The 20,881-nt window shown below is 36.7% G+C and overlaps 1 protein-coding gene across 1 annotated transcript in view; it reads left to right on the forward strand.

Moving 5' to 3' along the window:
• RID2 (S-adenosyl-L-methionine-dependent methyltransferases superfamily protein) overlaps window positions 1-20,881 on the forward strand; it is a 112,268-nt gene that overhangs the window by 3,648 nt on the left and 87,739 nt on the right. Inside the window, exon 6 of the mRNA XM_089823201.1 lies at window positions 1,016-1,072. Within this exon, the coding sequence (XP_089679327.1) occupies window positions 1,016-1,072 (57 nt within the window). The remainder of the gene's footprint in view (window positions 1-1,015; window positions 1,073-20,881) is intronic.

Below are 20,881 nucleotides of genomic sequence, written 5' to 3' on the forward strand. Positions count from 1 at the left end.
AGAGAAGAAACCTATCATCATTCTGACTTTTAGTACATGCCATATTAATTACAGGAAAGAGATTTTGCTCCACTCTTTTTGCTTCTATCCTTTCCAGAAAAACAAAAACATAATTACTAAGGTCGTTAGGCTTTTGTGAATCTTTATGACTGTGCCTTTTCTTTGTTGCTAATTGACTGTAGTTGCCACATTTTAGCTGTTTGACTGCTAGGTGGCTTGTTCGCTTCACCACAATTTTTGAGGCCAAAATATGGAACACAAGCTGTTTTTCACCTACATCACATTTTCAGTTATAAGAATCAAACTCATCAGGTTTGCAATAACTTTTATGGGAATTTGAGAGATCAAAATATTGAAGGAGGTTGATTTGTTTTTTAACTCTTGAGCTAGGACTACACTGTATTTGGAGCTTTCAAGATTGATTAACTTTGTTAAGGATTGACGAGAAAATTTGACAATGTTTATGAACTTTGTGAAATATCACACAAGCTACAGAATCTGCAGCTTAGGCTCTCTATGTAGTAATTAATCTCATTTGCTGAACTTGAGTAGAAAATTTTGGGATTGGGAATAAATTAAATGGAGAGTTCAGTGGAGACAAACACAAGTCCTTATGTTTTGCAAGCATCTGGAGCCAAGAAGAGTCTATATAGATGTTTAAAATTATCAGAATAAACGTATATTAATAGCATTTAGTTACCTGTTTTGATTTTAGTATACTCTGTTTTATGTGATAATAATAGAGCATGCCTTTGTATTTTAAGTTTAGTACTGTTATTTTTATACTATAGCAACTAGTTTTAATCCTTTATTACGGCTTATTAGAAGGTACAGGTAACCTTCATGAAACATGATTTTCATTTCACAAGAAAAGAATCCTCAATGCAATAATATCCTGGAAGCAAATGGTTGATTCTTATGGATGTATGCTAAGACATGTGTCTGTTTATGTAGAGTTGTTTTTCTTTAGTTTATATGCTGTACATCTGAGGAGGACCCTTTTCATCTGCATTAGGGTTTGTTCTTGCGGCCCGGAACTGTGGATGGTGCTATTAGTATATCGGCTGTTCAGGTACACTTACCATTGAGTAATTTGATTCTAAGTTTCTGTTGGAGAAATTTTTAATAAACTTGAAACTTATATCTGCTTGCTGGTTCTATGTGTTAAATACTTAAGAAAACTTTGTAGTCTTGAGATAAAGGGATTTTACTTCGTGCTTTCTATATGGAAGCACATTGCATAATAAGGCCTATATTAAAGAAACTTAGTTTTCATTTGTGTATGCAGGAAATATATTATGTTCAAAGAGTTTCACAAGATCCAATTAGGCCCATGTCAGATTGTTTATATTTCATTTATGCGCATAAAAAATATCAAAATCTAAGATTAGTCTTGTTTATTTTTGGTGACAAGGAAGTCTGTAAGGTTGAAAATGTCCACAAGGTGTCTTTTGAATAAGAGATATCTTTTTAATGTTTGCTATATAACCATCATGGCTTGGATTACAATTTTCTATGATTATATGGTACTTTTTGCCTCAAATTGTTTAGCTGCTATTTAGCTTCGGTACCACCTTTTTATAAACATAAAGACTGAATTTGACTACTAATTTGAGATGTAAATGAAATAAAGTAATTGTAATCTCACACATCAGACTCTGACTCTGTGGTTGGGTTAATTTCCATGTTACTAAGAAATTTCCCTATTATTTTTGAATATATTTATCTGGTGCAGAGAGAGCTGGTTTTGTTAGGATAAACCACGGACAGAAATAAAAACTACATGCAAATATAACCAATAACAGAAAATAATAGAACACACAGAAATGAACACAAGGCACCAAGATTTAACGTGGTTCACCCAATCCCTGGGCTACGTCCACCAAACAGCAAGTCTGATCTTATTACAATCCAGTGATTACAACCTGATTACAATCCGTAATCCCTTACAGCTCAATACCGCTGCAAGAACCAATTTCGTATCACCACATATCAAAAATACCCAACCCTAAGCCCTTTTTATACAAGTATTAAACCGCTTTAGGGTTATAACATGTCGGCCATATGTCGGCCATAATATGTCGGCTACCATGTCGATGTCGGCTACTTCCAAAAAATTTTTTTTTCGGGGCAATGCCCCGAACCCCACTATTTATGAAGTATGTACAGTACTTTCCTGATCAGTCACCACAATCTAACAATCTCCCACTTGGGGACTGATCAGGCTCCACACTAAACAACAATCTCCCACTTGGAGACTGATCCTGTAGCAATACAACTACCGCATGGGGCTCCCACTGGATCAAACCACCCTGGACTCTGCTATTCTTTTATTCACATTTAGTCTAAAAGACCAACTGAAGCTGAAAAGGAGTTCAGCTTCTCCCTTGTGACAACCTTTGTCAACATATCTGCTGGATTTTCATTGGTATGTATCTTCTCCAGCTTTAACTGTCCATCCTCCAAAACTGATCGAATGAAATGGTACCGCAACTGTATGTGTTTGGTCTTAGAATGCAGAGCTGAATTCTTAGCAAGATGAATGGCACTCTGACTATCTGTGAACAAAAAATTATCCTTCTGAGGATGTCCCAATTCTTCCAAGAAGAACTGAAGCCATATCATCTCTTTGGCGGCCTCTGTAGCAGCAACATACTCTGCCTCTGTAGTGGAGAGAGCATTAATCTTCTGTAGCCTAGAAACCCAGCTCACGGCTGCCCCACCAACAGTAAAGACATAACCTGTAGTACTCCGCCTGGTATCAATATCCCCAACCAAATCTGAGTCAACATAGCCCTGTAAATCAGTAGTAGAGCCCCCAAAGTGTAAACACTTATTGGATGTTCCTCTCAAATATCTGATAATCCACTTGACAGCATTCCAATGCTCAAAACCTGGATGACTCATATACCTGCTAACGACTCCCACTGCATGTGCAATATCTGGCCTAGTGCATACCATAGCATACATCAAACTTCCTACAGCTGAAGCATAGGGTACCTTGGACATCTTATCCTCCTCTTCCTGTGTCTTGGGACACATCTCCTTAGTCAATTTCAAATGACCAGGTAAAGGTGTGCTGATAGCTTTAGCATTCTCCATAGAGAAACGTTGCAACACCTTCTCAACATAATCAGCTTGAGATAGCGTCAATGTTTTGTTCTTCCTATCTCTGCAAATCTTCATACCAAGGATTTGTTTTGCTGCCCCCAAATCCTTCATAGCAAATGCATGTGCTAATTGGCGTTTCAGCCCCTTAATATGATCCATGTTAGACCCAGCTATAAGCCTATCATCAACATATAAACATAAAATAATGTAGCTATCATCATCCAACCTCTTAAAATAAACACAGTAATCTGAATGACACCTATTATATCCATGCTCATGCATAAAACTGTCAAATTTCAGATACCATTGCCGAGGTGCTTGCTTCAGGCCATATAAACTTTTCTTCAATTTGCACACTAAGTTCTCCTTACCTTTGACCTCAAAACCCTGTGGCTGAGCCATATATATTTCTTCATCCAAATCACCATGAAGAAAGGCTGTTTTAACATCCATCTGCTCTAAATGCAAATCTTCAGTAGCCACAAGACTTAAAACAGTACGAATAGAAGTCATTTTAACAACAGGAGAAAATATTTCATCAAAATCAATTCCTTTTTTCTGTGCAAATCCTTTTACAACTAACCTGGCCTTAAATCTTTGCTTACCTCCTTCCTCTTCTTTCAACCTGTAAACCCATTTATTTTGTAAAACCTTTTTACCTGCAGGCAACTTGCACAAATCCCATGTCTTATTTTTCAGCAAAGAGTCCATTTCATCTTTCATTGCAGACTCCCACTGAATCTTAGTATCCACCTGCACAGCTTCATCATAACTTTCAGGTTCACCAGCATCAGTAAGTAAAATAGAATACAAAGAGGGAGAAAACCTTTGTGGAGGTCTAATTGGCCTTGTTGACCGTCTAACATTCACTGGTGTATGTGGTATTTGTTGTTGCGGTTGTTGCACATCATGAGGAATGGCTGGAACATCAGCTTTTGGAGTATCATCCAGCACTACATAATCATCTTCTTTCTTCTCATGTTGCTGCAACAGATCTTTGTACAACACTTTTTCATTGAATATGACATCCCGGCTTCTTATAATTTTATGATTTTCAAAATCCCAAAGCCTATAACCAAATTCATTAATGCCATATCCAACAAAGACACATTTCTTTGATTTAGCTTCTAGCTTGGTTCTATTTTCAGAGTCTATATGAGCAAAAGCTTCACAACCGAAGGTCTTGAGAAAAGAATAACTCACCTTCTTACCAGTCCATGCTTCCTCTGGAATACCACAGCCCAAAGGAGTAGAGGGACCTCTATTAATCAAATATACTGCAGTATTGACAGCCTCCGCCCACATGTGTAAGGGCAACCTAGCATGCAACCTCATGCTCCTTGCGCGCTCCATTATAGTCCTGTTCATGCGTTCAGCCACTCCATTTTCCTGTGGAGTCCTTGGAACAGTTTTTTGTCTACGAATACCATTAGTGGAGCAATAATCTTCAAATTCATGACTGCAATACTCACCACCATTATCAGATCTGAGACATTTTAATTTCTTACCAGTCTCATTTTCAACCAAGCATTTCCATTTCTTAAAAGCTTGAAATACATCAGATTTCTGTTTAAGGAAATAAACCCATACTTTTCTAGTTGCGTCATCAATAAATGTAACATAATAATGAGAGCCACCAAGGGAAGATACCTGAGCCGGTCCCCATACATCTGTATGCACAAGTTCTAATTTCTCCTTTTTGTTTTCCTTCCTTGTCTTTACAAAACTCACTCTCTTTTGTTTTCCATACACACAACTTTCACAGAAATCCATATTCACACATTTTAGACCTGGTAAAACTTTCCTTGAATGAAGTACTTTCATACCTTTCTCACTCATGTGCCCAAGTCTATTGTGCCACAGCGCTGTATCAGAATCCACAGCAGCTATTTGTTCTCCCTGCTCATCTGCAGTAATTGTTCCTGAATATTCATTTTTCTCTGAAACAATCAAAGTAGAAGGAACAATATGACCTGTACAAAGATATAAGGTGCCTACTTTCACACCTTTTGCTACTACAAGGGAACCTTTTGAAACCTTCCAATTTTTATCATTAAAAGTAACTACACAACCCTCATCACCGAGTTGCCCTACTGAAATTAAATTTCTATTTAGTTTTGGAACATGTCTTACCTCATGTAGTAGCCAATGATTCCCATTCTGCAACTTAATCTTAATTTTTCCCTTTCCAACAATCTGACAGGGTTCATTATCCCCCAAATAAACAAGCCCAAAATCCCCTTGGACATAATCAATGAAATAACCTCTATGAGGTGTAGCATGAAAAGAAGCACCAGAATCTAAAACCCATGAATCATCAACACTCTCTAAAGACAGAAGCAAAGCATCCTCTTCGGATTTGTTACTTACCACATTTGCCTCTTTGTCTCCATCTGATTTATCTCCTTCATTTTTCTTTCGAGTCCAGCAATCTTTCTTTTTGTGCCCTGGTTTCCCACAGTACCAGCAATCATTTGGTCCTCTCGATTGAGACCTCCTCCCCTTTGACTTTCCTCTTGATTTCCCACGATTTCCAGAGTTACTTCCTCTTTCAGTCGTTCTGCCCGTGCTTTGTGCATTTAAAGCACTTCCTGATGTAGATCCACCTGAGGATTTTCTACGAGTTTCCTCATTTAAAATAACACCGATCACATCATCATATTTTAGGGTACTAGATCCAGGAACAGAATTACTCACCGCCATTACCAAGCCATTCCAGCTTTCAGGCAAAGAACACAAAATCAAGAGAGCCCTAATTTCTTCATCAAAATTGATACCCACAGAAGATAATTGACTAGTAATAGTATTAAACTCATTTAAATGATCTGCAACAGATCCACCTTCTGCCATTTTCATATTAAATAAACGCTTCATGAGAAATACCTTATTTGAAGCGGAGGGCTTTTCATACAGTGTCGCTAGGGTTTTCATCAAATCTTCTGTCGTCTTTGCTTTTGTAATATTAAATGCCACCGATGGTGCCAAGCATAACCGAATGCTTCCAAGTGCCTTTCTGTCCAAAAGATCCCATTCAGCCTCTGACATAGTTCCCTGATTCTTGGCTTTTCCTTCCAACGGCTTCCACAAATCCTTCTGATATAAATAGTCTTCCATTTGCATCTTCCATAACTGGAAGTTCTGCCCATTAAACCTATCAACCCTCAGCTTACCATCATCTGCCATTGCTCCCACTCAACCGTGAGACTCCCACTTAACCGTGAGACTTTCCTGCAGAGGATAACTGAGAAACAACTAGGCTCTGATACCACTTGTTAGGATAAACCACGGACAGAAATAAAAACTACATGCAAATATAACCAATAATAGAAAATAATAGAACACACAGAAATGAACACAAGGCACCAAGATTTAACGTGGTTCACCCAATCCCTGGGCTACGTCCACCAAACAGCAAGTCTGATCTTATTACAATCCAGTGATTACAACCTGATTACAATCCGTAATCCCTTACAGCTCAATACCGCTGCAAGAACCAATTTCGTATCACCACATATCAAAAATACCCAACCCTAAGCCCTTTTTATACAAGTATTAAACCGCTTTAGGGTTATAACATGTCGGCCATATGTCGGCCATAATATGTCGGCTACCATGTCGATGTCGGCTACTTCCAAAAAATTTTTTTTTCGGGGCAATGCCCCGAACCCCACTATTTATGAAGTATGTACAGTACTTTCCTGATTAGTCACCACAATCTAACAGGTTTCTATCAATAGGTGTGGAATATCTAGTGTGAGAAAAGCTCAGTCTTGTTCATTTTGCTGCTTAAAGAATTGATTATAGTGGGTGTTTTTTTGCACAGAGATGTTTCTTCATACGCTACCCACTCAATGTTTCAGTCAGCTTTTAAATAATGATATACATTTGTGGCCTGCAGTGCAAAATCTATGATTTTGCAAATGACTTTTTTGGATCTGTTGTAAGGTTTTCGCACCATCGTCCCATTGGAATCGGGACCCCCTCTTTTTGCTTGAGCAGTAGTAGTTGTCTTAGTTGGTCTTAGTTGGCAGCAATTTTCTAGTCTCTAAGTTGAAGAGATAAGCTTGGGTAACTTTGGCCTGTTGAATAGTCAAGTCTATCAAGGGTTATGAGCAAGAGCTGGGCTAAGCTAGTCAAGGATATGGAGTCGAAATCAAAAAATATGTGATGAAATGAGTTAAAACCTTTTGAAAATCTTTGTTCCAGTTTCATTTTCACCTTAGAAAGTCGGGAAATGTTGTGGGAGGTAACACAATTGAAGGCATGCCGAATCTTGAAATTTGGATATGTCTGAAATTTTTTGGAAACTCCCAAAATCTAGAATCTTTATTATAACTCTAATGAAGCTGAAATCTAGCTCAAATATTCTGATAGTATTTATATAAAATATAACAAATATAAAAAAGATAGTTAAATGTTATATTCAATATAAAATATAACTTAAAGTATTAAAAGATAGGTAAATGTTATATTTCATATAAAATATAACTTTAAGTATTAAAAAGATAGTTAAATGTTATATTTTACATATTCCTCTTGCCCTCTAAGCTGAAGAAACTGACTTGAAGATTTTGGGAGCTAACTTGCAAATGAAAAATCCTGGCACTAGGTTAGAATCTGACCATGTCAAGGGATTCATGATCCTAGCAGCCCCCAAAACTCTGCACCTTTTAAAAGCCAGTTTTAAGTGCAAATTGATGGGGAAAATGAAATAAAAATGCAAAATGATGGTTTTTTGAGATGAAAGTGCGAAACAAAGTAAAATCCATAGGTAGGAGCAGAATCCAACACCTACCTAGGATTCCCAATCCTTTGGAAGGCAGGATTTCCACCCTCAAACATAAGGAATGGAAGTTAGTACTTGAGAACACGAAGTTAAGCAAACAGAACCTCCCCTCAACTAGGCATGAGATGAGCAAGTTTGAAGTCCAAAGCAAGCAAATTGAAACCAAAATGGCACAGGTGAAGTAAGTTGGAATCCTCAAGAGGGAGTGGAATTGGCTGCCAATCCTAGGAAGCACTGAATTACCGCCCCTTTAAAACACGAATAATTCAAGCCTTAGATCGATCAAATGCAAAGCAAGCTCAATCCTAGACAAGAGAAAAACAATCAAGGATGAAATAGGGGACTTTGCAAGACAAGTTGGCTGATGAAAAGAAAGTGAAGAATCCTAGAGGGACAACAGAATCCGTCGCGCTCTCACATTTAATAATCCTAGGATACCTAAGAAGTCCATCTTCTCCAATCTGATTACCAAGTGTTCCAATCAACTTAAGGCAATTCAGAATTAAAATCCAATGTAAAACAATGACATTTAAATGTGGATTTAACAAAAGTTTAAAGATAGAAGTGGGCAATGATAAACAAGTAAGAAGGAATTCTTGGGGAGCAGCAGAATCCATTGTCTTCATAGGAGTCAAAATCTTCAACAATGCTAAATTTCTGCCTAGTTTTGAAGGGAAGAGCATGTGGAACCCAAGACTCCACTACAAAATCTGCATTGTTGAGAATAACACCAGAACAGATGGACAACTCGATTAACATGCAGGGTGTTAAAGTTTGATCAGATTCATGTTTAGGAAATATTAATTTTATTTTTTGTCTCCTAGATGCATAATGTTATGCTTTCCACTTAAGATGATATGATATATCTCTGCTGTAACTTGTACAAGCACTTATTTAATTTTTGTGTGTTTCAAGTTACTCTTTAAATGAATATGTATATGATATGAAGAGTCATGTCTCCTATAGAGACATGTCTCTTGTTGATATCTTAACTCATATAAGTTATCACAAATGATATTTGCTCAATGTATTATCATGGTTATGATATATATATATATATATATATATATATATATATATATATATATATATATATATATATATATATATATATATATATATATATATATATATATATATATAGTTATATATCTACTTATTATCAATAATAATAACGCTTCATGATAATAATAATAGAGTAGGGTAGATAACAAATGTTTTAGGTTGATAGGTCATTCAAACATTTGATTTTGTCGATTGGGATCATCCTAGCAAAGCTACAATCATTAACACTCCCTCTTAGCTAGGGAGGATGATTTCTATCCAAATAAACAACACAATGTACTAATGCTAGGAGGTAACATCAGGAGTGGTATGCCCAAGAATATCAACCATATGATATTCACCATACTCATCTTTTCGTGGTATGTGCACTGGCATCACGTCTCATGATGTCTACCAGAGAAGATAACTGTTCATGGTGTGTCCATTGATACTATGTCTTATAGTATTTACCATGCCATATCTCAGTAATATAACTTATAGTAGTATGAACACTACTTAGTTACATAAGAGATATGCACTATCATGATCTCCATAGAGCTTACAATATTAACCACAAGTAAACTTTATTGAAAGATCGTCAACTTTCAAGAAGTTTTCACAAGATCATGTAATAACTCACATGACAATGATGACATTCACCATGAACCATATCAGAGGGTGGGTGGGTCTACCATGAATACTCCCAAAGGGTGGGATAAGGGTTTTTACCTCATGCTTCTCTCTTACAGAGAAGGACGTATTAAAGTACATCTCAGGTAATCACTAATCTTGAAGCTTCCTCTCAAAAAGGGCTCCAATCGATATCTCCAAACTCGTCTTTGTTAATGTACAAACTTCACTTTGGTAGAAGGCTTGAAGAAAATATCGGTTGATAGATCATCAATGATAATTCAGTGATAATGTACTCTGAATTAATAGAATTCCAAGTATCCATCTATGGTGTAGGCCTTTCAATCTACACACATGGAACTCCATCTCATGAATCTGACTGCTATAGTTTCCTGATCACGAGAGAATCCATCTCGACATGGTCTACTCCATCTAAGTAAATATGACCAAGATCTCAAAGGTCAACTAAAGCATATCTTCTATTTGCTCCCTCTATCACTGAAGCATACCTTGATTCATAGTAACATTAGTGAATTTACTAAAGTGTGGATTTATTGTTAGGCTTGATTGTTAGAAAATGAAGTCCACCAACACAACTGAGGGGGGGAGGGGCGAATTAGTTGTGCGCCAAACGCAAATTCAACTTATTAAATCCAACTTCAATAACTAAACTAGTAATCAACGGCAACAAATATGAAATTTCCCTTCTAGGGACTGTTTCGGTTTATCTTGTTTATGATGTTTGTTGTGCATTGTAGACTCATGGAATTGATTATAAATGCCAAGTGTGAGTGCAATAACCTTGTAGCTGAAGCTATTATCACCAGTTGTATATGAAACGACCAATAAAGTTAGTAGTTTGGGGAGTCTACTTAGTTAGATATCTCTATAATCATACTTCTTCATTATGGAAATATCGTAGTTATAATTTGTTCTTTACTAATTAATTAAGTTGCTGGTTCGGATTCTGGTTTGTATGCGGGTTCGACATTCTCTAGAATTTTTTTTGGGCTGGGTTCGGTTCGTTCATACAAGTTTTATTTATTTATTTTTTTTAAAACAAAAATTATATATATGTAAACGTATGCTGCAGAAAATGAATTTATACACCATTATGCTAATATTATAGCAATTTAGCAACATACACCACCATATATATTCACGATTTAGTTCAAATAGCATGACAAAATGTCAAAATACACCATTATATCAATGCTTGAATTCAAAAACATTAATGCCAACATTGCTAATCACTAATCACTAATCACTGTAATCAGTAATCACTATCAGTCATCTGATAAAAAATCATCAAATAATTCCTCATCATTAGGAATTTGTAGATTAGAAGCACAATTAATACCACTAGCATCAGTAGTCTCAGCTGTAGCCTCAGGATCAGCTTCAACATCATTATGTATCTCATCATTATGTTCACCATCATCAATTGCCAGTGCATCAAAGTGGGCTTCCAACTTTGTAGACTCTGGTTCAACATCCCATTGTTTTGCCTCCCCTTTTTTGTAGGTGTTCTCTTTGTGAGTTGTGAGCCTCAAGATGGAATGCATCAAGACCAAGTTATCTGCCTTCTCGGAGTTTGGTAGGCTGCGTTTTATTGAGTGGATAAAGGAGTATGTGCTCCAATTTTTCTTAGATGACAATGAACTAGCAACCTATCAAGATTTATATTGCCCCACTTTTCACCATATTCCAATTTTGCAAAGTGGAGGATTTAACTCGTATTGTGTAGGCCGGTCGAGTCAATTGGTCCTTCCTTCCTCAAGTGTTAAGTTTCTCCATTAGGTTTCCATCTTTTTCCATTTCCCGCATTATATAGCCGGGTTTCCTGTCGTAGTACAAGCTCCGGAGCTAATTGTGGAATGTATCAATCATTACAACCCGGACACTTAGCAGATCCTATTGCCTGATCAAACGGTATTGATTTCAATTGATAGGCAAGCAGTGGTGAATTGTCTGCGGATTCCAGAACGAGAGGTGTTCTCTGAGCTAACAATAGGAGGAGCCATGTCTGAATTCTCCCTGAGGAAGATGGTGTGGCGGAAGGAAATCATGAAGTCCTGGTTCCAAAAGCCTAGGGGAGCAAAGAGTAAGGTCCCTAAAACCCTGTTTGGCACAGATCTTAAGCCCGAAATTGTGGATATTTTGGTCCTCTTGCATTGACTAAAAGGTGAGGTAGAAGCACTCAATTTAATAGAACAATACTTCTTTATGGTGCAAATTATCTGCTTAGATACACAGTATGTTGACTGGGTGTATGAAGTTAGTGAACATCTTTCTAGGGCTCTCAGTGCAGCCAAGTTTTATAATTTGTTTTATATGTCATCTTTCTTGATATATATGTTGGCTTCCCTACAATTGTGGTCAGGACTCCCCAGAATAGAGAATTTTCCCGAAAATGTAAAAAGCTATGAGTTTTATCCATGCTTGCAGTTACAGAATAGCTATGCGGAGTATATCCGGGTTAATGATGCATTCAATATGAGAATCTGCAGGGAACTCCAAGGGTGTTTGGAACGGAGGTTCAGCCCAGAAGCAATGGCGGTCATTATCCAGTTTGGCTGTTGTTTTATTCATTTCTCATCTTTCTCTTATTTGCGTCTTGCAGCGTTTGACGAGTTTCCCCTGAAACTGCCTAGATATCCAGATGATATGATTGTGCTCATCGAGATCGTTAGGCAAGCAATCCAAGTAAATGTGTTGAGTGCTAGTTTGAGAAAGAAGGGGTATAAATTCCCCATAAAAGTTGGAGCTTATAGTTGTGAATCTAGACTTGATGCAAAGAACATGCTCAAAGCGTTCGAGAACAAATATAGATTGGAGGAGTATGAAGTGGTAAGGCCCATGTTTGATCCAAATGGGTATGCTAGAGATGTGCTTCAAATTGGAAGCGTCATCAAACATGTAACTACTATAGAAGATTACTGGGCTGATTGCAAAGATGAGCTAGAGAGTCGGGACCACGCCTTTGCTAGACTCACAGTAGATCAAATAAAGACCTATGGCATTGACTTGGATGTGGAAGGGCTCGAAGATGATGGGCAAAATATGTATAGTAATACATATTTGACCAAATTGAGAAACATTCCAATCAACTCTGAGCCGTGTGTAAATATAGAAGAAGATATTGATGCTATGATGGTTTGGATCATCAAGAGAACTGGGAAATGGGTTGAGTGGACAGCGAAAAAGAGCCGGAGCAAGAGCAAGACTACTCAAGCTTCTTTAGCCGCTGTTACTCCCACTTCCTCTCAAAGTGCCACACCTAGTGTTACAACTTCGGCTACTCAAGGGCTGGCTCAATCTGTAGGAGGAGGTGATCAACCCCCGGAGAAGAATATTTCAATAGCTCCAACTTGCCAAGGAGGTTCTCTACTAGTGATTGGAGCTCAGGCTGGTACTGAAGAAAAAGGGACAAAAGAGTCGAAAGATGGAACCACCGCTCCAGCCTCGCCTCCTCACACCACTCCAACTCCATCTCCACATGCTACCCCAATTCCATCTCCCTGTGTTACCCCAGCTTCATCTCCTCATGATAGCCCTACTCCATTTGCAGGTGCTTCTCTTTTGAAGCCAATTGGTTCTCCCATCCAGATAGTAGAGATTGGAGATGATAAGAGCAGCAACAGCGAGTCCACTGAATCTGATGAAGCTACAAAGAGAACTCAAGAAGAAGAGAATGTTTCAGGTTCATCTCGGCTTCTCTCTCAAGATCCGAAGAACCCCTTCTCTGCAACAACAGTAGTAGTGACTCTAGTAAAGAAGAAAATGTTCAGCATAGAGTCACTTGGAGTGGCTTCTAAGGTGATTGGTATGGAGTCCTAGCTTGAAGACACCTTAGAAAGAAAAAGAAAGAGGAAAGATGGAAGTGTTCCTACAAAGGATGTTGTGTCTCAAGCAGTGCGCTCTGGGTTGGCCATAGTAAAAGATAAGAAGCAGAAAACTTTGTCCATACTTGGGCAGGATCTAGAGATCGGACATTTGACTATGGAGATTGCAAAACCAAATAAAGCAGGGCGGATCGAGGATATGACTCCTGAAGACTTCACTCTGCATTCAATTGATCTTGGAGAGGCCAGGCATGATACAAAAGTTGGCTTATCGAGATCAGGCAATGAGATAATAGAAGGTCAGTTAGAAAGCCTCAAATTATCAAAGATTAAGATGAAAGCTGAGATAGAAGAACTCAAAAGATTCATCAGGCAGCTAGTTGTTCCATTCGGAACCATTACTGGTATGCTTGCTACTGAAAATCCTACAGCAGAGGAAGTGCAAGCTTTCATCTCATAGCTTCAGAAAGATAGACATTTTGGTCAGATTGGGAAAGAGTGGATTGATAAACTCAATGTAGATGGAGTTGCTTTGATTGATCAAATTGGGAATGTTATCCTTCGATTGGAGACTAAGAAAGATAATGTCTTGTCTAATCAACACACTTTGACCGTGGAGAAAGCAAGATGTGATGAGTGTATTTCTATCCTGCAAATGATTATCCAGATGAAGGCAAAGGAGGTGGTTGAAGTAAAAATTTTGAAGAAAGGAACTGAACCCCTATTTGAATGGCTCCAGGGTATGCAATTCAAGCTAGAGATGATTCCAGAAGCTGAAAAAGGACTCAAGGAAACAGAAGATAAAGTGAAGAGAACTCAAGATAGGGCATTTGAACTGATGAAAGGGTTACACATTGATCCACAAACTAGCGGTCAAGGGAGAGCCCTTATTGGAGTGGAGATAATGAAGAACAACTTCTCCATGTATTTAAGTAACTTGTCAGGAATGGCTTCAAGCGTTCAAAACAGAATGACAGAGCTACAGACACTAGGTGGATGCATACACGTAGCTGTTGAAGAATTGACAGGATATCTAAATTCTATGAAAGAGTTGGCTCGAGAACATTCAAAATGGCTCTTAAGATTCACTAATGTACACGTGCCTAGTCATGAGGAATTAGTTCCCATTATAGTTGCCGCTAAGGCATATAGGGCAAAAGTTGAAAACGGGAAGAAGTCTAAATGATTCGATGATGCCTCCTTTTCACTTTCTTTTGCAGCTTTTACCAATTTTGTAAGTTTTGTAATATGACAAATTGGCATCTTGCCATTTGTCTCCTCAGAAGATGAACCGATTAAAATTTCTATTGTAACGGTCATCTCTCAAAATCTATATGTATGAAGTTGAATGATTAATGAAAGGTCAGCAAAATTTTGGTGTGAAGTACTATTTGTTGTAGAGACAATTGAATGGTATTTTATTTCAATCATTTTCTGTTCCAGTACGTATTGTGATTAGTTAGTATTTCCTTTCTGTATTACAGAGAACTAAGGAAGAACAAAGTTTCATTTCCCCTGTTTTCCAAAATAAAAATGAATGTAATAAGTATTGTTATAATTCATTTGACGAAAGGATTTTGATAGTTTTTCCTGATTCATCAGTTGTAATTCAGATTTGAGTTTGATTTAGTTTAGCATCAGTGGATTATGCGAATGGATTTATGGATTCATGAGATGTGTGGGTACATGAATCTGTTTCAGTATTGAGAGTTTATTATCTGCCTGAGTTGGATTTAATTTAGGTCTAACTTGGTTATTCCTCTACTGTTCTTGGGTTAAGAACATACCACAAAGTAGTTTAGGAAGAAAACAAAATTCATTGCAAATTTGTTTTAGGGAGTTGTACCAATCAATTCAGAGGAAAGCTAAATTATTCACAAGAGGCTTTCCAATTGTTTGTGAGCAGATATTGTTCTTAATTGGGTAATAAAGAGTAATAATATAAAAGAACAATCTATTTACCAACAATTTACAAATTTGAAATTATAGAGAAGAGTTTTGAATATTTATGAACAAGAAATTACATATTAGAATCTTAAGATTAAAGAAATTAGCTGTGATAAAATTTTGATGGCAACAGGTTGCAAGAGTTGGTACTTTTGTCCATGGAAGTACCACCATTTATGAGCATCATCATTGTTCTTGTCTTTAAGGGCATCAAGACCGCAATCATCGGTGCTTGCAAAACTCATAAATTCAGACCTCACTGCTGATCGTAGGTGCTCTGGAAAGAGTCTTCGGAGGGCTGCCTTGTACCCTTCAGCAACTTTAGGCTCTCTATATGGAGCAACTCTAGTGCTGCTCCCCTTGAGGACATCTTGGCTATAGAACCAGGGGGTCAATACAAAGGCAAGTAGATGCAAAGGGGTAGTCATTTTATTCCATCTCTCTTCCATGATTACTTTTAGCTCCTTGAAGAACTTTTCATCAGGGTCTTGCTCTTTCTCATTTATGATGGCTCTAATATCTTCAATCATGGAGTCAATACCATTATATACCTCACCCAAACAAGGCCTATCCTTGTTAGTGTATGGGATCATGCTCAATATAGGCTTAGTGAACTTCAGAAGGTACTCAACATGATTCTACCAGGAGTCGCGCAGTATCCTTTCCTTAATGACAATTGCCCTTTCACTATTAGATTGCCTCCATACACTCTAATTAGCACTGGTTACCATTCTAGACAATGCCTCTTTCACTTTGATAAGGCATCTCAAAACAATAGTGTTGGAGGCAAAGCGGGTCTCAACAACCTATTTTAAGATTTAAATAGTAGTAGATTAAAAATTTAAAATCAACTAATCTATTTAAATTTAAAAACATAAAAAGGTTTACTAAATTAATGCGACTAGATTTCTAAACATGATTAAATTTTAAACAATTAGACTTATCTTCAAGAGCTCCAATTTATAGAATCGCCTAAATATCGCTTGTGTCATATGGTGGTTTGTGACAAACATTTGGATATCTTGTGCCTCTTCATACAATTTTTTAATCCACTCAACCTTAGTGCCAATTTTTGGCAGCATTAGGTTGAGTGAGTGCATAGCACAAGGTGTCCAAAAAATGTGTTCGTACCGCTCCTCAACCAATAAGCCGGCGATGCTACAATTCTTTGTATTGTCGGTTACTACTTGAACAACATTCTGAGGGCCAACTTGCTTAATGGCTTGGATGAAAATGTTTGCAATGAAAGGACCGTCCTTTACTTGACCTTCACAATCCACAACTCTCAAAAACATTGCACCTCTTGTAGACATTGCAATAACATTCACCAGAGGACGGTTCCTCGCATCTTTCCATCCATCCGATACTTTTGTGACACCTATTTTGGTCCATGAATCCTTGATGGGCAACATGGCAACATCTACGCGAGCCACTTCGTCATAAGTAAAGTGGTGCGTATCTTCTCATAACTAGGGTCGTTAAATCCCTTTGGAGCATCATTAATTGCTCTCACCATGTATTGTCAATATGGTGAGTGAACAACATTAAATGATAATCCATTTCCATATACACATCTCGCTATGGCTTTATCGACAATGTCTTTAGCATCATTTTGAAATGATGTTTCCAATGGTCCCATTACTTTCTTACTTACAAGCTGTTGTTGAGGAGAACGTAAGAATGGATGACCCTCAGTCGGTAGTTCATTGGTAACGGAAGTTGAAGACATAGATGACATTTTCCTTTTCTTTGAAGGCCTACCACTTTGCAATGGATGAGAAGCACTTGCCCTCCCAGCATCATCATTTGCTTGCTTTTGGTCTTGAATGTATTTGTTTACAGTGTGGTTTGGAAGGAGGGTTTTAGGTAGCTTTTCGTTTACTCTCGGCTTCCCTATACAAAATTTAATGCCTTTATGAGGAATAAAGCATAAATGTGCGTTCACTTTACCATAGGAACTACTTGATTCCTCTTTGCAATGGCTACAAATCCATACACAACCTCCTCCACCTGGCACTGGTCGAAGTATTTCCACATATTTCCATAATGGGGAGCATCTATCGATTTTAAAGTGAGGGTTATTGGCAACAAAAGCACTTGCAACCATGATAGAATCTACAAACAAAAAAAAAGTTACAACAATGAGAAGATAATGGCAAGCACTTCAAATAGATAACAGTGAACACAAATTGAAATAGTCTAAAGGCTAATACAATAATAGTAAATAGTAAATACTTATAGACACAAGTAATAGTCGTATCGTACCTACAGATAATGATAAGCACTTCACATAGATAAAACTGAACACTAATTAGCAGAGAATTGAATTCTCTGCTAATTAGTTGACTGTTATCATAAATTTGCAGGCCTACTGTATACAGTATGACTATATTGTAACATGATTATAATAAATTAAATAAAATTTAATTTTTTAAAAAACAAATAAAAATTTAACAAAACATTAAAAATTTAAGATAGTAATACCTGTAGCAGTTTAGAGGCTGACTGTAGAGGCTCATGACTTAGTGAATGCAGATGCTGGTTCCAATGATCGTTGATATATCCTGTATAGTCTAGGTGTAGTTGCCAAATTTTTATTGAGGCTCTGGCTAAATAACAGTAGAGTCGTACACTAAATAACAACCTTGCTTCCACATGGTTCACCATTTCAAACAACCTTGCCTCCAATGAAGAACCAAACGACTAACACAAATCTGCCGCTGTCAAAAAAAATAAATCACAAATTGCCACTGAGAAAAATGGAAATCCCAAACACGGGTTTAAATATGCACTGACGATGTCGTTTTAGGTTGTAATATGCCAAAAGGAACGATGCTTTAGGTTTCAACAATGTCAAAAAGCTCTCAAAATCAAATTTGAAAAGTCAACAAAACGACGTGGCACCCAAATTTGGTTCGTATTCATCCCGGGTTTGGCTCATGTCAAACAAATTTGATCAACTCTCTCGAAATTTGACCAGGGTTCGAAACAACGAATCCGTAGGTAATTTTAACTGCAACAGGCGAATAAGTGTAGACTTCGAACCAGAAACGAATTGAATATCGAATTTCGTTATTTCTAAGTGAATACGGCTACTTAGCTAATTAAGAATTGATATTTACTCATCCATTTATTGACTATCTTTGATGTCAGAACCTTCTATTTACCAAAGGTAATCTTTATAAAACTTCTTCTCTCTCTTTGTTAGTCCCCCTCATATCTATTGTATGTATCTCTTTCTCGTTGTTAGTCACTCTTATATCTATTGTACATATTCTATTGTAATTCTCCTATTGACTGCTTATCCAACTAGAGACCATATCTCTATTATGATATTTCAATTTACAACTGTAAACACGACTCTTCCAACTGTTCTCTTCATAATGACAATTAGTCTTCTATTACCTTTATCTAACTTGCTATTACTCATCATGGCTGATATTTAATACAACCTTTAAGTCTTCTATATTCCCTTATAGTCACTGCCATGGGACTGCAATCTCTTTTCAGCATCTTACTCTACTTGTCTTATTGTGTATCAATTGTTATTGTTTGCTTGTCCTATTCATGTTCCCTCTTCATAATACAATAACCGCTGCTTGGAATCATTAATAGAAACATATATGAGTCACTGTCTTGGATACCAGTCGACATCTCCAATTCAATTGATGCTTGATGGACGAACTCTCTTTCCATATGATACTCAGAATATGATAATAGTTGTTTATCTAATGCCCAGTTTGGTATGTGTATATTGTTTGTTTTCCCCTCTGAAACACATATCCCTTGCTATGAATACATTGTGCCAAATACAGACTTTAATTCATTGTGTATGTAATCACTGCCAGGTCTACTGAGTGTGCATGAAGCATGACTTTTTCTGATTGTATATTGTTGTTTATGGTCTGTTCTGTGATTCTGTGTGTGTTCTTTTTCAGTCCCTATTTCTTCTTTCATATACTTAGATGATTCCTCATATTCTTTGTTCCTCCTCTCTGTGTAAATGATGTTACTTTGTTCGCTGAGCACATTGATGACTTTGGCTGTGTTCAAACTTATATATCATTTCTCCCCTCGCTGGATGGACTTTGTGTATTTTTGGGGCTCATATAATAGCCAGTATTTTCTAATGCTTCTAACACTTATTGTCTCTATTGTTAATCTATTCCTTGGACTCTGACTGGAAAATGGTATGGATTCCATTAAGAGGGGCATCTTTCTTATGATCTCTGCTGAACTATAGAAAGACCCGATAAAACCATTGTGTCAGTTTAAGATTTTATAAATCTTCTATATCTGTTTGCTTGATGGTTATCGTCCTCTCCAACATACACTGCAATAACTATATTTGCTGCTGGTAGATTTATTATCCTCTCCAATACCTTCCAAGGATCTCTGTTATGGCTCACGATATAGAGACTACACGAAATGGTATCTTATTTTTAATGTAGGATGACTTGATATTTTATGGATTGCCCTATGGATGGATGTGTTACCAAATGTATCTGTGTTGACTGTCTAAACTTCTAGATGTTCACTTGGGAGATTGGATATGAGATATGAATGATTGATTGCTTGTGCGTAATTTCAGTCCTTTGGCCTTTTTTTTGGATTCTTATCTCTGATTGCATAATACTACTAGAAAGTCAAGTCTCTTTGTTAAGGTTAATATTTGCCTTTTAAATGTTTATTTATTTATTTATTAATATTTCAATAATTGTTATTAACATTATATGTGTATTTATATTATTACATTATATTTTGTCTATTTATTATTTTTTAAACTATATATGTATATACATAAAACTTAGATTGACTTTTATCAAATCAAATATATATACATTTATTCGTTTACTTATAATATATTAATCAATATATATAGTTAATTGAATGATAAATTATATTATAATTTATTTTAATATTATATTATTGTAATCTATTAAACTCTATTTGAGGAAAATATTACAAAGTAATTGGAAAATATTTGCTTATTATAACAGTGATCAAGAGATCAATTTATACAAGAGATTGAGCGATGTTTCCTTGAGTGAACTTTCGTAAAGAATAGAAACATTCTATTCCAGAAACAAAAAACTAAATATTAAAAATGTTCTAATATTTACAGAAGATTACAATAGATAACCATTAGATACTAAGCAAAGAAAATAGAAACTATCTATTTTTGTCATACCCTTTGTTAATGGTTAATCAATATGAAGCTGTCAAAAAATGTAAAAGACAAATTTTGTCTGCTCAAGGTGCTCCGCACTGTTCGTTGTGGATTGTGAACCAGATTGCTTAGATATGGCAAGCGCTTTCGACATTCAACCTTCATGTGCCCAAACTTGTGGCAATAGTTGCATTGAATGTTCTTTTTCTAGGAGCCTTCTGAATTGGGAGCAGAGGATGTTTGTTGTGAAGATTGCTGATGATACTTTGGATAATGCTCCAAAACTTTGTAGATGAGCATAATGCTTCAAAACAAACTGCAAAAAGCCATTATTTTTGAGGTGAAAAA

This window comes from Cupressus sempervirens, chromosome 3 (assembly GCF_028749045.1).
Source record: "Cupressus sempervirens isolate cs-2001-9-10 chromosome 3, ASM2874904v1, whole genome shotgun sequence".
Classification (NCBI taxonomy): domain Eukaryota; kingdom Viridiplantae; phylum Streptophyta; class Pinopsida; order Cupressales; family Cupressaceae; genus Cupressus; species Cupressus sempervirens.